Source organism: Psittacula echo (genome assembly GCF_963264785.1).
Source record: "Psittacula echo genome assembly, chromosome: 4".
Taxonomy (NCBI): Eukaryota; Metazoa; Chordata; class Aves; order Psittaciformes; family Psittacidae; genus Psittacula; species Psittacula echo.
In genome coordinates, this window is record NC_137738.1 from 25,034,272 (window position 1) to 25,049,573 (window position 15,302).

Below are 15,302 nucleotides of genomic sequence, written 5' to 3' on the forward strand. Positions count from 1 at the left end.
GCTGTGCAGAGGCAAAAAGAGCAGCTTTGGTTAGCTCACTCTGTGCTGAGCTCCAGACTAGTGTTTCATGTCTGGTGGAGAGTTAAATGCACTTGAAAAGCCTTTGTTAGCCCTGTGGCTTTGTTAGCCCTGTCCTGGTCTAGCTAAAGATCAGGTCTATGCATGCCTCCTCGCACTGCAGCCGTAAAGGAATGGGTATATAGCTCTACTTTTGTTCTTACGTAACTGCGTTAACAAGGTTGTACCAGGGCAACTGTGAGGACTAAGCCCGTGGCGGCCACCCGGGAGCCAGGGGATAGGAGGGAAGTGAAGGCGCTGCCCTGCCCGCAAGGCTGCGGCCTGCCAACAGGCCGTAAGGCTGTTCAGTGGGGCTGAGCCCTTGTTCCGAGTTTAATTCACGCCAGAAGGGCAGCCGGAGGCCTGCCGGGGCGGCACGATGGCTGATTTCCAGTCCCGAGCGGACCGTTTTGCCGAAGCTGTATGCCGGAGACGGGACAAACGGCGGTGCGTGCCGCCGCGCTTCCCGCTGCCGCCCGCCCAACATGGCGCACGTACAGCCGCCGGCAAGGAGCGCAGGGTTCCGGCGGGGAGAACGGCTCTGTGCCCTCGGCCTGGGCCCGGCTGAGCTGCCGCCGCGGGTACCCCGCGCACGAAGGCGGCGAGGGCGGCGAGTCCAACGCGCGGAGTCGCTGCGCCCGGACAGGTATTTACGGTACGCGGCGCGCGCAGGCGGCCGTTACGGTACCGGGGGGGAGGGGGGAAGGGGGAGAAAGGAGGGACTACGTGCGCGGGGGCGGGGCGGGCAGTGCTGCGTGCTCGGCCCCGCGAGGCGCGTCTCCCTCGCGAGCTCGGTGAAAGGATTTGGCGCCAGGCGGGTCCGCTCTGCAGCTGCCGCAGCCGCACAAACCAGCCGCGCCACACACCCACCGCCTCCCGCCGGGACCGCGACCCACAGCCGCCGCCGCCAGACCCACCCCGCCGCCAGCCCGCCCGCCCGCGCGCCGCCCGCCCGGGGATCGAGCCGCCGCCGCCGCCATGAGCTGCTCGCCCGTGAACGTGAAGAAGCTGAAGGTGTCGGAGCTGAAGGAGGAGCTGAAAAAGCGGCGCCTCTCCGACAAGGGCCTCAAGGCCGAGCTCATGGAGCGGCTCCAGGCCGCGCTAGACCAGGAGGAGGCCGGCGGGGGAGGCCCCGCCAGCGGCGCAGTTGAGCCTGGCAACGGCAGCATGGAGGAGGAGGCGGCCGAGAGCGGCGGGGGCGCTTCGCAGCTCCACCAAGGGGGAGGCCCCGACCAGGCCGCGGCCTCCATCGGGGAGGACGACGACGAGGAAGGGCTGGAGGCCGCCGATGGCGACGCCATGGAGCTGGGCGAGGAGAACGGCGAGCGGGCGGGGGCCGGGGGCGGCCCCATGGAAGAGGAGGCGGGCGGCGAGGAGGAGGAAGAGGAGGAGGATGAGGATGAGAACGGAGACGACCAGGGTTTCCAAGAGGGAGAGGACGAGCTCGCAGACGAGGAGGACGCGGCCGCGGCCGGGGACGCCAACGGGCACGGGGAGCAGCAGCCGCCGCAGTCTCAACCCCAGCAGCAGCCCCCGCCGCTCCTCCAGCCGCGCGGCGCCGCCAAGGAAGCCCCCAGCAAGAGTGCTGGCGGCGCCTCGGGGCCCCCGTCGGCGGCGGCCTCGGGCCCGGCGGGCCCCGCCAAGCAGCAGCAGCAGCAGCAGAAGAAGGCGGAAGGCGGCGGTGGCCGCCCCGGGGCTCAGGCCGCCGGGGGTGAGTGTGCGCGGCGGGAATGTGGGGGGGGGGGTGTAAGGAGGCCGTTAATCCCCCTCCCCCTCGGGAAACCCCGTCGCGGGGAGGGTGGGGGGGGCAACGGGCTGGCGGTTTCCGGGGCACGCGCGGGAGGGCGTTCGCGGCCGGCGCATCCACTGCCTGCCTTTCCCCCCCCTCTGCTTAGCACCGCGTGCTTCCCCACGGGCGCGGCGCGGGGGGGGTGTGGGTCCCGTGAGGGGCTGTTGCGCGGGGCTGGCGGGGGAGGGGCCGAGGGCGGGGGGGAAGGGGCCGCGGCCGCCGCGCCGGGCCGCGGAGCGGGTGGTGTGGGAGGCGGAGGGGCCGCTGGGGCGCGCTGTGTTGTGCTGAGGAGCGCTCTGTGGCGTTACGTCACTTCCGGGTTGGGCCCTGCTCGGGATGGCGCTGGGAAGGCCTGGTACAATGGAGGCGGGAGGAGGAGGAATCCCTTCCCCGCGGGCAGCCGAGCGGCCCCGCGCCGGGCCTGCCGAGAGGAGGCGCAGTCGTGCGGGCCGCTTCGTGTCCTTGCGGGCGGCCCGGAATGTCCTGCTCTCGGGGAAGGGGGGAGGGAGCTGGGAGGTGCCGGCCTGGCGTCGCGGGAGGGCTTTTTTTTTTTTTTGTCTGATTTTTGTTCTGTTTTTTGAACTTCGTTGCTTGGGAGCGGTCTGTGTGGGTCTTAACATCGAACGCTGCACCGGCGGTGCATGGTGTGCTGGCCACTTGAGATGATTTAGCAGACAAGTTTTTTGGGTTCTCTGAGAAAATTCGAGATGCGGGTTTTTATCTCAATACAAAGCAGAATCCTCTGTAGGGTAGCATTGTTTTTTTTCGTGCTGTAGATTCTTCAGTTTCCAAAGTTGGAACCATCATGTAGCATTTTATTTCAGATTATGAAGAATGACTTTGTGTAATTAAATCCTTAATTTTGTTGCAGGCGATGCTAAAGCAGAACAAAAACCTGGTGAGAAAAAGAGAGGAGTGAAGAGACCACGTGAAGACCATGGCCGTGGATATTTTGAGTACATTGAAGAAAATAAGTACAGCAGGTAAATAAACGTGATGCTGGGCAGCATTTTGTGAATGAGGAGAAGAAAAGAACAGAAATGCTTGTTTTAATAGTGTGAAAATGGGTGTAGCTTAATTATACTTTGGTTGGTGGTTTTTCTTTTGTTCAGGGCTAAGTCGCCTCAACCACCTGTTGAAGAAGAAGATGAACATTTTGATGACACAGTGGTTTGTCTTGACACTTGTGAGTAAACACAGTTTCCTTTATGCTGTAAAAGTGCAATGTTATGCTTTTAATGTGGAAACAACACTTTCTGAAATGTGAAGTGAATACATCTGTTGACTTCCATTACCAAATAACTAAAAAAGAAATGGTGTTTCCAACCATTTTCAGTATAGAGGGATACATACGTTTTTAGCAGGAATAAGATTTGTGTTTCCGTTAAGTCTGTGTCCGTTAACCAAAACACTAGTATGGAAACCAAGGTGGCCAAATGCAGAGTGAGCATAGAACACCCTAAAACCAGCTTGGGAAACTAATTATATAGCAGATGAGCTTTTAACTTCAGAAAGTTTTGAGAGTCAGTAGTATAGGTGACTACAGCAGTACAGTTTGTGAAGTGAGCTTCCTGCATATCTTGCTGAGGCTCATGTCTCATGAGGTTCCTGTCTCCTGATAAATTTAACAAAATCAGGTAAGGCCTCCTGAAAAATGACCCATTTGTGCAACCTGGGAATTTAGGGGTGGGAGGGGGTGTGATCTGTGCAAATTGAGTGTCAGAGAATTGGTCAGGAGGGCATCAAAGTGGACAAGCACCTACAAACTGTGGCTTTTGAGGCAGATTATAAATGTTAGTATTATTGTGATGCACCATGACTGGGGCAGAGTTGACATGTTCTCAAGGGTAAGTATAAGGACTTGGTGCAGTATTAGAAAACTTAAGTGATGCTTGAACTTATTCGATTCTTCAAACACCATGGAAGGATATCTTAAATTTTGGTGTTTACTGATACATTTGTTAGTGGCTTCAGGCGGATTTTTTCTTGTGAGAAATGTTCTGAAATGGAAGGAGGTATTAATTTCAGTCACATGAATTGCTGGATATACCATCCTTGACATTTTGGTAACTAAATCTCAGGTTTGTAGCTGCTAACCTGGTGGGTAGTCACCTTTGTGGAAGCTTCTGATTTTCCCAGTAACTGAGTAGTTCCTACTTTTTGTTATTTTTAGTTTCAAGTGTCAACAGGCTACTCAGATATCAGAATCAAACAGCTTTAAGACTGAATTATGTAACAATTTGGTGCTCTCTTTTATGGACCATAGTGATCCAGACATAAAAAAGGTTTAGTGCTCTTAAGGGCTGTGTCTTATAAGGAAGCTAAACTTCAAGTTCTGTTCTCACTTGTCCTAAAAGCAACCGATACAGGTGGGTTTATTCTGTATGATTTTACTGGTTTTCCTGCAATAAATAAAGTCAGAAGTACTAATGAAAGAACACTGGAATCACTATTACTGTAGTCGCAACTGGGGCTAGCTGTATGCAAACACAAGATTCTCGTGGATGAGTTACCAGTAATACAGGGAAGCCTGTATTTCAGGGTGCTAGGGTGGCATGCAGGTTTTATACCAGGGCAGAACAACTCACTGCTTGCTCATAACTGTCAAATAGGTTTCCTTACTCTGGGGAGTTAAAAATGCTGTGTCCTGCACCTTGTGTTACCATTTTGCATTGTCTTTTTGAAGATAGCTAAAAGATAAATTTCAAAATTCAGTGTGCAGCCTGAAGATGTCTGTAAAAGGTTCCACTTAAGTTCTTAGGGCAATAGGTGAATTTGTAGTGCAGATGGTGCTTCTTAGGTGAAGTAGGTTCTGTTGCCACATTCTGCATGCTTACCCTACCTGCACTTGACTTTAATTGGCTTAATCTAATTGGACTTGCTGATTGACTATGTAAACGAAGACAGTACTGGTTTCAGTATTTAAACAGAAATACTTGTGTTCCTATTTACCTCTCAGCCACCCTTAGGTTTGGGCATGAGGGGTACGCAGATTTAAAAAAAAAGGTATTTAGCAAATGCAGAGCATGATGCAGGTTCCTTTGCTCTGTATTGATGGAAATAGGTAACGGACAAAAAAGGTTCAAATAGATGAGGTGAAAGCCAGGTTTCCAAGCAGATAATAAAAATAGAGGAAATTTGATGACAGAAGCTTGAAAGTTATTCTTGTTGGCTAGCTTTTTGTAAGATTTTGGCTGACCTTCAGCCTGCAGCTCAGTCTAGGCATGTGTTCAGTTGGTTTCCTGAAAGATGCTGAGCAGTTGCTGGCAGTTTGTCTTGAAAATCACCTTTAGTGCATAAAGTTGGACAACTGTACTTTATTTTGTATGAGAGTAAACAATGATTTTTATGTTAACAGATAACTGTGACCTGCATTTTAAAATCTCAAGAGACCGCTTTAGTGCGTCTTCTCTGACCATGGAAAGCTTTGCTTTCCTTTGGGCTGGAGGGAGAGCCTCCTATGGAGTTTCTAAAGGCAAAGTCTGCTTTGAGATGAAGGTGAGTTAAACTGGTGTTATAAAACATTTTTTGTTTAAAACATAAATTGCTTCATGTGTGCTTAGATACGTTTTTGTTTATTCTTTCAAGTTTTTTGGACTCGGCTGAAACTAATTCAGGTGAACAGGATTTTCAGAAGGCCTTCTCTTAAGAGCTTATAAAATGGTTCCTGATAAAAGATGGCTCAATTTGGAAAACCTCTACTTCTAAGAACTGCCATTTAACAAAAAAAAAAAAGGCAGCTTGCAAGAATGTGTTAACTCATTTTTGAAGCAAGAATTTCATGCATCAACACTTGCAGAGTTTTGGTACTCACTAGTCAGAAGTTTGTGCTTTCTGAAGATTACAGAATGCTTGGCTCTTTTTTTTTTTTTTTCCCTCAGGGATCTAAATTATCCCAGCAGTTCTTTTTTCCTGTTCCTACTTAGCCTCTGAGTTTGACCTGCTCTAAGCAGATATGTGGGGCTAGATGACCTCCAGAGGTCCTTTTCAACCTCAGTAATTCTGACTTGTGTATGCTATGAATGTGAGTATTTAGCAGGTCCTTGTGTTTTGAATGCAAGAGTTCACCTAAAGGGTAGGAATGAAAAAGAGCAGTCAGCCTTGTGAGAAAAGATTTCTCCAACTTGTTGACAAAAGAGTAACAGGAGGCACAAAGCTTGTTAAGTAAAAAAAAAAAATTGCTGTTAAAGGCTTCTTTGCATTTGATGTGCCTGTGTATATAAATACTCTCTCTTTAGTACTTTCAAATTTAACTACTACCAGGAGGAGTGGGTAGTGATCCATTCTCCATGTTCTTGCATCAAGTGATTCCTGTGTCTCTTGGTACCTATAACTCAGGACAATGAAATTAAATTGATGCTGGTATTTACTGCCCTGTTCACTTTCAAATCAGTTTCACTTGGGTGTCCCCTGGCTCACACAGTTCTGGAAGCTGGTAGGATGCCTATTAGTTACTTTAGTTTGGTGAAGTTTGTGAAGGCAGTTGGAGAATAGCTGGTTGCCTACAGATTCCAGTGCTTTTAGATAGGGTTCTTTTGAATCTGGTTATGTTTGGAAGCTGGCAAATCACCCAGGAAGTCATCTTACTGTGGCAAGGGACACAAGAGTGTAATAGTTTCCCCAGTCTATATGCAGCAGTATTTTTAATCCATTACCACATTTTATTGGCAAAGTAATTTATTGTTAATCCCAACTTCATGGTGATTATTTAAAATGAAACAAAAAAAAAAACAAGCCAAAAAAACCCCCCAAAACCACTATATATTGTTTGTGATTTTAATACCATATCAAAAGGATCAAGGCTTTTGGCCAGTGAGATGGACTGCTATGACTAAGTGCTTGGAAGGTACATGGTATCTTGCATCTTCATTAGTCAGTCAGGAGATGTAACTATTTAGTCACTGGCTTGTGGTTTCACATATTTATTTACTGAAGCTTGTTTTGTTTTTGCAGAAGGTGATTACTCGGACTTAGCAACGATTTAACCAAAGTGTAAAGGTTACAAATGTTACCTTTGTGTTTCCATCTCAGTAGTGTCTAATAAATATTACATACCTTTTAATGAATAATTTAAAAATAGGTTACAGAAAAGATTCCTGTTAAACACCTGTATACAAAAGACATTGACATACATGAAGTGAGAGTTGGCTGGTCGCTGAATGCAAGTGGAATGTTGCTTGGTAAGGCTTAAACATTTGACTCTTCTTCTATTGTTTGTTGTGTATGTGGTTTAAGTTTTATGTATGAAGTTTTAAGTAATTTTTTCTTCAAGGGATGGGGAAAGCTTAGTGATTGTAGCCCATGTGTTCTGAAAAATGGTCTTAACTTGGATCATTCACTGGACATGGTGTGGGAAAGCTTATTACTGGGACCAGATAAAGTCGTTAAGTATTCAGGTCTGAAAAGGCATTGAAGATCTGAGAGTTAATTCTTTCAGTGGTCAAGTATGGGTTGTTGAAAATGTTCCTAAAGACCTGACAGTATTAAGGATTTGTCTTTTCTATGTAGTGCCATAAAAAGGAAGAGGGGGTCTTTCCCACTTAATTTATTTTTCTTTTAAGGGTGGGACATAGTGTAAGATTTAACCAGTGAATTAAAATTCCTGGATAACCACAGTATGGTGCTTTTGACCTGGATGGGAGAATCCTTATTTCTGAAAGTAGCTAGGAAGAAAGATTAGATCTGTGGGAACAGATCATAAATGATATTTATAGATAATATCTGCCGCTGAGAAATGTCTTTTTAAGAAATGTATGTTAATTGGTATGTTCTGACAGCAGCAGCAGCTTTCTTGTTAAGTTTCATCTGAGTCCTTGTGTTTGACACTTCTGTAAGCTTGTTCCTTGCAGCTTCATCCTCAGCTGTCGCATAGGCTGAAGGTCTGCTAAACTCCCTTTAAAATGGGAGGGGTAAGTGCTGCTGGAAACTAAAGTCAGAAAGCCTGACTAACTACGGTACAGGTATACCAGTGCATAATCAGGTCTTCAGAGTTTAAAAATACTTGCTCATGACTTTATCTGGCACTTCAGCTTTGTGTCAGCATGAATCTGGAGCTAGCAGCATTAAGGCTTTTAAAACTGGGATGGGGAAACACTGCTGTTCTGTTTTAAGTGAGAGTATTCTTGAATATAAGAACAAGCTGTAGCTGATTTGGGGGTCATAGCTTGTTGTGACATTAATCAAAATATTCTGAACAGCAGCTTACTTTGAAGTAGCTGTAAAATGATTGTATTTCTAAATGGTTAGGTGAAAATGCCTTTTTTTAATAAGTTTAAATTATATTTCTTCAGGTGAAGAAGAATTTTCTTATGGGTATTCTCTAAAAGGAATAAAGACATGCAATTGTGAGACTGAAGACTTTGGTGAGAAGTTTGATGAAAATGATGTGATTGGGTGTTTTGCTGTAAGTTTTCCCTTATATTTTCTTCTAGTGAAAAACATCCTTGAATAGACTACTTTGTGAGAGGCAGTAAACCAAATACAGAAAAATTTTGAGCAAGACAAATTTAACATAGGGAGGAGGTAGAAATAGCAGGTATTGCCAACAGTGACTGCTGTCAATGTGTTACGATTGCATATTCACAGACAGGTGTGAATGTGAGGTGGTGGTGGTGAACACAACACTACAGATTTTAAACGAGACTGTTGTTGATAGCAATTCGTCCTAACAGGAAAAAAATTAAGTAGTTCCTTTATGATATGTTAGTGTTACAGAGGTTGAGTTAGAATAGCCAATGTAATGAAATGACAAATACGACTTTATAGAGCAAGGTGAGTAATTTTACCCAAACTAATGCTTTGTCTGAAAACCAGAATTTTGATGGTGATGAAGTGGAACTCTCATATTCCAAGAATGGACAAGAGCTTGGTGTTGCATTCAAAATAAGCAAGGAAGTTCTTGATGGGCGGCCACTCTTCCCACATGTTCTCTGCCATAACTGTGCAGTTGAGTTCAACTTTGGCCAGAAGGAGGAACCTTACTTTCCTGTACCAGAAGAGTACACCTTCATCCAGAAGGTCCCCTTGGAGGATAGGGTCCGAGGACCAAAGGGACCTGAGCAAAAGAAAGACTGTGAGGTAGGTTTCTTGTTGATAGTATGAGTTGTGAAGATAGCACAACACTGACCTTTTTGTCTGGGAGCTTTAGTGCTTGGTATCCCCTGACTCCTCACCCTTCCAGTATCCCTGTTCCACCACCCTGTTTCCCTTAGGCTTGTTAGTCTAAGTTGCATATTAAAGAAGACCTTTGAACTAGTATCTCAAGTATAGAACTTGTCATCATAGGTGGTGATGATGATTGGCTTGCCTGGAGCTGGCAAGACTACATGGGTTACCAAACATGCAGCAGCAAATCCTGGGAAATACAACATTCTTGGGACAAACACTATTATGGACAAAATGATGGTAAGTGGTGATGTTTTAGTTGTTGGTATGTTAAAGGCTTGCTGTGAATCCAGGGTCTTTGGGGTTATTTTGTATCAAAGAAGTCTTAGGAACTAGCTACTGGTTAGCTAGTGACTGTCAAAGATGTTCTTTTATCGCACTGAGCTGTGAGGTCATACATGGCACAGCAGGATTCTGAAGCATTCCTGGTGCTATGCAAGTCAATTGTTGCTGGCTGTTCAAGTATTTCTTTTTAAAGCTAAATGTTCCGAGGACAGTGATACGATTTGGTAATGTTTATGAGCATACCTTGGATTTAGCTGTATTGATTGACCTAGAGTCATTTATAAAGCTCTGTGTCTTACAGAGACTTTGGGAATTCCGGTTACAAGTTTGTAGCTGTGGCTTTGGATTGAACAGTCGTTGAATCCGTGTAGAAAGCATTTAGCAAAGAAAAATGTCATCCACGTGTCTCAGGGCTACATTAATTAACTCTGGGCAATCTCTCTGCAGGTGGCAGGTTTTAAGCGGCAGATGGCAGACACTGGAAAACTTAACACACTGTTGCAGAGAGCTCCACAGTGTCTTGGAAAGTTCATTGAGATTGCAGCTCGTAAGAAGCGGAATTTCATTTTGGATCAGGTAGAAGCTTCAGTGAAAAATGGTTAAGGAAATCTTGTTATAGTCTGTAGTGCAGTAATTGAATGGGATTAAAGTTACATTGTTAATAGCTGTTGTTTCACTTAGTGACTTACTACTCATTCAGGGGACACAAAGTTGAGACGCTGTTTACAAATGCGTGTCTGAACTTCTATGGATTTATGGGATGTGGGAGGAATAGTGTTTTAACACGTGGATATGAGCTCGTAACTTTGCATTATGCAGCATCTTTATGTCCAGTTATTTGTAAACTTCATTGCAAGCTCTTGTAGAGATGAAGTCTATACACCATAAGTTGACTTCCTTAACTCTTACAATGACAGCTACGTGTAGTAAGTTACTGCATTTTTTTCAGACAAATGTGTCTGCAGCTGCGCAGAGGAGAAAAATGTGCCTGTTTGCAGGCTTCCAGCGCAAAGCAGTTGTTGTTTGCCCAAAAGATGAAGACTACAAGCAAAGAACACAAAAGAAGGCAGAGGTGGAGGGAAAAGATCTTCCAGAGCATGCAGTTCTCAAAATGAAAGGCATGGAACATAATCCTATACTGTGTTTTAGGATGCTGAGTATCTGTTTAAAGGATTAAGTAAACGTGAAGTCTAAAAAATCACTTTATCTTAAACAGTTGTACTTAATCAAAACTGGAAGACTACTGTAACTTGTAGGACAACACTATATTGTGTTCCCTCTGCTGCAGTCCTTAACACTACTCAGTTATGCTGATATGCTTCATGCAGATGCACAAAGCTGTCTTGGCATAAAGTGCCCTATATAAGTGACATATTTGGCAGAAACTGGTACTCTGAGTGGAGGCTTATAAAAGAAAAAAAAGATAATAGGCAGAATGTTCTCAAGGTTTGGCACAGTACTGGCAACTCCATGAAGACCTGTTTATTTCTTTTGTCACTGTTACCCTTCTTAAATGCTCAAATTCTGTAATGTCCCTATGCTGAAGGAATGGGGGGGGAGGGAGGAAGAATGAGAGAAAGGTGATTAAATTGCAGCTTTGACTGTACCTGAATGTAGATGCTGAATACTCAGTGTTTTTGCAATTATAGGGAACTTCACACTGCCAGAGGTAGCAGAATGTTTTGATGAAATAATCTATGTAGAGTTGCAAAAAGAAGAAGCTCAGAAGCTTTTGGAACAATACAAAGAAGAGAGTAAGAAGTCTCTTCCACCAGAAAAGAAACAGAACACTGGTTCAAAGAAGAACAAGAAAAGCAATAAAAATCAGTTTAATAGGGGTCAGAGAGGACGTGGAGGATTCAACATGCGGGGCAACTTCAGAGGAGGAGGTGAGCTTAGAAACAAGCCTATAAAGCTTGGAGGCTGCTCCTGGGGGATGGCGGAGTACTTCATTGCAGTTGTTACGTGGTGGAAACCTCGGTTTTGACGTCAGTAAGTTCAGTGTATTAGCGCAAAGTTAATTTTCCAGCTTCAAAAGTGAAGGATCGTGGATTATGCTGTTTGTGTAGTTTGAAGCCCAGCTTTGAGTTTTTATGTTAGTTTGGTGTTGGTTTTATCTCAGGCTGTATGGGGGGTTAGTACATGGTTAAATTGCCATTTACGACTTAAATCTTTGCACTGAAGTTTTTGCACTGAATTTGGATGTCTTATTTCTATACCATTGTTATTTTGAACAGTAAACTTAATGTTAGAAATATTTCAGGCCTAACAATCACGTGATTGAAGCAACTTTCTCCCTGCAGTCCCTGGCAATCGTGGTGGATACAATAGGAGGGGAGGCAACATGCCTCAGCGAGGTGGTGGAGGTGGTGGCGGTGGCGGTGGCAGCAGCGGTGCAATTGGCTACCCGTATCCTCGTGGCCCTGTCTTTCCAAGCAGAGGTGGCTACTCAAACAGAGGAAACTATAACAGAGGTGGAATGCCCAACAGGGGAAACTACAACCAGGTGATGCTTTTGGGGGATTTCAATGTGCCCAGAGCTCTCAATGTTGCGCAAGAAGCTCTGATGCTGAAGTGGGGGGTTCCATGTTGAAACTGTACCTCTCTCCTGTTAAAAGATAAAGGCTTTTAGGGCATGTGTGAAGGCTTGTGTTTGATTCGGTCCCCCACACCCTGATAGTAGTAACTGTTGTTTGTCCTTCGAGTCAAGGTGTATCTTTACCAAGCACCTAGGGAACTTTCTGGAAATAGCTCTGGAGAGAGTGTTTGGGTTTTGTGTCTGGTATCAACCACGACTAGTAAAGACATGCTAACTGAGGTCTTAACTGATGTGGTATCAGTGGAATTATTTGAAAACATAATTTGGGTTGCTGCAGAGCCAGCAGATGGAGCCCAAGGTAGTAAACAGGGCTCAGGTTTGTCTAATTGTGACAAACAGGGGAAATGCAGTATTTTATCTACTAGTATCAATGTCCCCTTCTTGCTCTGTAACTTGCATTTGAAGTTTTGTGGGCTAACTTTTCTGTTTTCAGTTGTATGAACCGTATCCTTTTGTCTGCTCAGATAACACATCCTTGGAGCAACTACAGCATTTCCTAACTAAAAATAGGCAAGCTGTTGTATTTTTAGTTGTCCTGGTGCAGTTTAGCAGCTGAAAATAGGGTGAGTCAGAACTGGATTAGCTATAGCTTTCCAGACCACTGGCAGTGAGTTTGAGCTGGCTTATTAGTTCTGAGGTTCTTTCCCCACGTTTAAGGAGCAGCTACTTGGAGGGTGAGGTAGTGTTTTTCAGTGACTTTTTACTTTGCCTTATTTAAACTTAGGCCTGAGACTTCATATTTGAAAGATTGATTCTATATGGTATGGGGTGTTCTGGTGGTAATAGAAAAACTGGTATTCGTACACTTAATGAAATACCAGTTGTAGATTAAGTAGTTAAAAACTGTTGTCCTCTTACAGAACTTCAGAGGAAGGGGAAATAATCGTGGCTACAAAAACCAATCTCAGGGCTACAACCAGTGGCAGCAGGGTGTAAGTAGTCATAACTTTATCTTTCCACTGATTGTTAACTTGAATGTTTCAAAGTGCTATCTGAAATAATTAGATGTGTAATCAAAACTGGATAGCAAAATCTTCTAATGCTAGGTAATATTGCTATAAATAGGTTTCTGTGCAAAACTTGGTCTGGTTTGATGGTCTTGATACCTCAAATACCAGCTGTGGCTTATCGGTCTTCATGGTATGTGTTTGGCTTCACATTACTACAGTGAATTGAACTCTTAACTGCCTTCAGTTGTTCGGGAACTTGCTGCTATTTGAGAGCACTTTAATCTGCTTGAGTTCCAGGAGAATCTAAACACCTTTTGTTTTTCTGTAAGAAATGTAATGTTTATGTGATTCCAGGTTAAAATTAACCATTTATCCCTTTATTGCAGCAATTCTGGGGTCAGAAGCCATGGAGTCAGCATTATCACCAAGGATATTATTGAATACCCAAATAAATGAACTGATACATATTTCTCCAAAACCTTCACAAGAAGTCGACTGTTTTCTTTAGTAGGCTAACTTTTTAAACATTCCACAAGAGGAAGTGCCTGCGGGTTCCTTTTTTAGAAGCTTTGTGGGTTGATTTTTTTCTTTTCTTTTTTTTGTACATTTTTAATTGCAGTTTTAAAGTGATTCGTAAGAGAACCTCAGCATTGTGCACGATAAGAGAATGTGTCAGTATTTCAGGGTTCTACATTTTATCTGTAAAATGTGACTTTTTTTTTACCACAACAAAAGTAAAACGTTGCTTTGTACCTGGTGTCTTTTTATTAAAGAATTTTCTCCTTTTTCCCCATCCCCCAATTTCTAAGAAACAGTCGTGAGTCATGTCACAAACGATAGAAATGTTAGCAACCAGATTGGCACGGAGGCTTCTCGCTAGCCCTCCGCAAGACCATGAGGTTATGTAAAGCTCCGAATTACACTCCACCATCTCTACAAAGCTACTGGGTGGGGAGGGGTGGAGCGGGAGGTCAAAGTTTCTGGCAATAACTAGGACTTTTTTGTAACACTTAGAACTCTGTGAGGTATTGGGGGCAAAGAGGAAACCCGGGGCAAAGTAGTGAAGGTGGAGTGTATGTAGAAGCTCTTAAAGTTGTAAAACCTGGTTGCATTATTTGTGGAGGCTCAAACTTGTGAAGGTACAACACCATAATTTCTTTTCCATTTGTTCTGCATTTTGATTCTGAAAAGAAGCTGGCTTTGCCCATTTCTTATTAAACAAAACTTGTTGTAAATCCAGTTGTCTAATGGGATCTATATGAAGTTAGCTGTGTGTCTGTATAACTCTTTCCCCACAAAATACTGTATACCTAGTGTGCTTGTAGTAGTTACTCCACCATTTTGTAAGCTAATGAAACTGTGAGTCACCCATTTTCTATCTAATTTTTAATCATGTCAATTCTCAAATGGGTGTATCTCCTTAGCCTGCTGATCCTTTTCTCTTTAAAGAAAGTGGGTGGAGAAATTTAACTCTAGACGTTTGTTTGCAATAAAATAAATTCATTTTACTCTTGTTTTGGGATTGTCGCCATCAAGGTCTAAAATCCCTTTAAGGCTATAAAGAGGAAGAGAATGTACAAAAACGATTATGTTGGACAGTTTTGAACTCATTACTGTGTACATGCTGAAATACTTGTGTTTCTTTAAAAATCTAAATGGTGGTTGCTCTGTTAGAGACCTATCACATGTATAATCTCACAGTTTAACATGGCTATATGTATAGGGCAAAAGTCTTTTGAGTTGCGCTTGCATCATGTAAATCCATTTAACCTATTTATTGTAAAATAGACTGTAGGGAAGGAGCAGGGGGAAGAATGGGACAGGGGGGCAGGACAGGAGGGGTGTCCTGGGGAAGGAATCCTGGAATTTAACAAGAGAGCTTCCATTTGGTTTAAACGCTATTTTGTTGAGATTTCTGCTTTTGTAAACTTGCAGTGGCAATGCTGGCTGCAGCTTTGTTGCATTCTAATGCTGTAAGGTGGGGAGAGGCATATCCGTCCCGGGTCGGACTCTGGGTGTATGTGTGAACACGTGTCGCTGCCAGCACCTGGGGTTTGCCTTGCAGAGGCTGACCCGGCAGCAGCCTGTTCCCAGAGCCGGTGTAGCCTGCTTGAAACCTTTCTCAAATGTTAGTCTGTTCCTAGTAGTCTTCAGAAGTAAAGATGCACTTGTGTTGCTCTTCTAGCTTTTATAGCAGATGGCATTTGCATATTGACATTAAACAGTAACAGCACCACCTCCTTGTTAATACTGCTTTAAATCATCCCTTTACTTCGAGAACAATGTAAAGTGTCTTTAAAGAAACGCTATTTATGACCTAGAAATGTTGGGAATTTAAACCCAAACCTGTTTTGCTGAAATGGAATTTTCTTTAGACTTGCAAAAGAAGTTTAGTGTAATTAAAAGTCCATCTCCCTTCTACCCTCACAAGAACTAACACTTTGTATGGAGTGCTGAT

General features: G+C 44.3%; 1 protein-coding gene across 2 annotated transcripts; it reads left to right on the forward strand.

Moving 5' to 3' along the window:
- Positions 1-778: 778 nt before the first annotated feature.
- Positions 779-15,283, forward strand: HNRNPU (heterogeneous nuclear ribonucleoprotein U). 2 transcript variants are annotated; one of them, XM_080615430.1, is made up of 14 exons: positions 779-1,768; positions 2,718-2,829; positions 2,959-3,032; positions 5,205-5,344; positions 6,927-7,026; positions 8,137-8,249; positions 8,660-8,923; positions 9,131-9,250; positions 9,743-9,871; positions 10,245-10,413; positions 10,945-11,184; positions 11,599-11,801; positions 12,755-12,826; positions 13,231-15,283. In XM_080615430.1, exons 1-14 carry the CDS (start codon positions 1,036-1,038, stop codon positions 13,282-13,284), a joined length of 2,523 nt encoding a protein of 840 aa, XP_080471556.1. In that variant the 5' UTR covers positions 779-1,035; the 3' UTR covers positions 13,285-15,283. The 2 variants fall into 2 exon arrangements, with proteins under 2 accessions (XP_080471556.1, XP_080471557.1); XM_080615431.1 differs by lacking the exons at positions 12,755-12,826; positions 13,231-15,283 and having other exon boundaries at positions 10,945-11,287; positions 11,599-11,725.
- Positions 15,284-15,302: the final 19 nt, after the last annotated feature.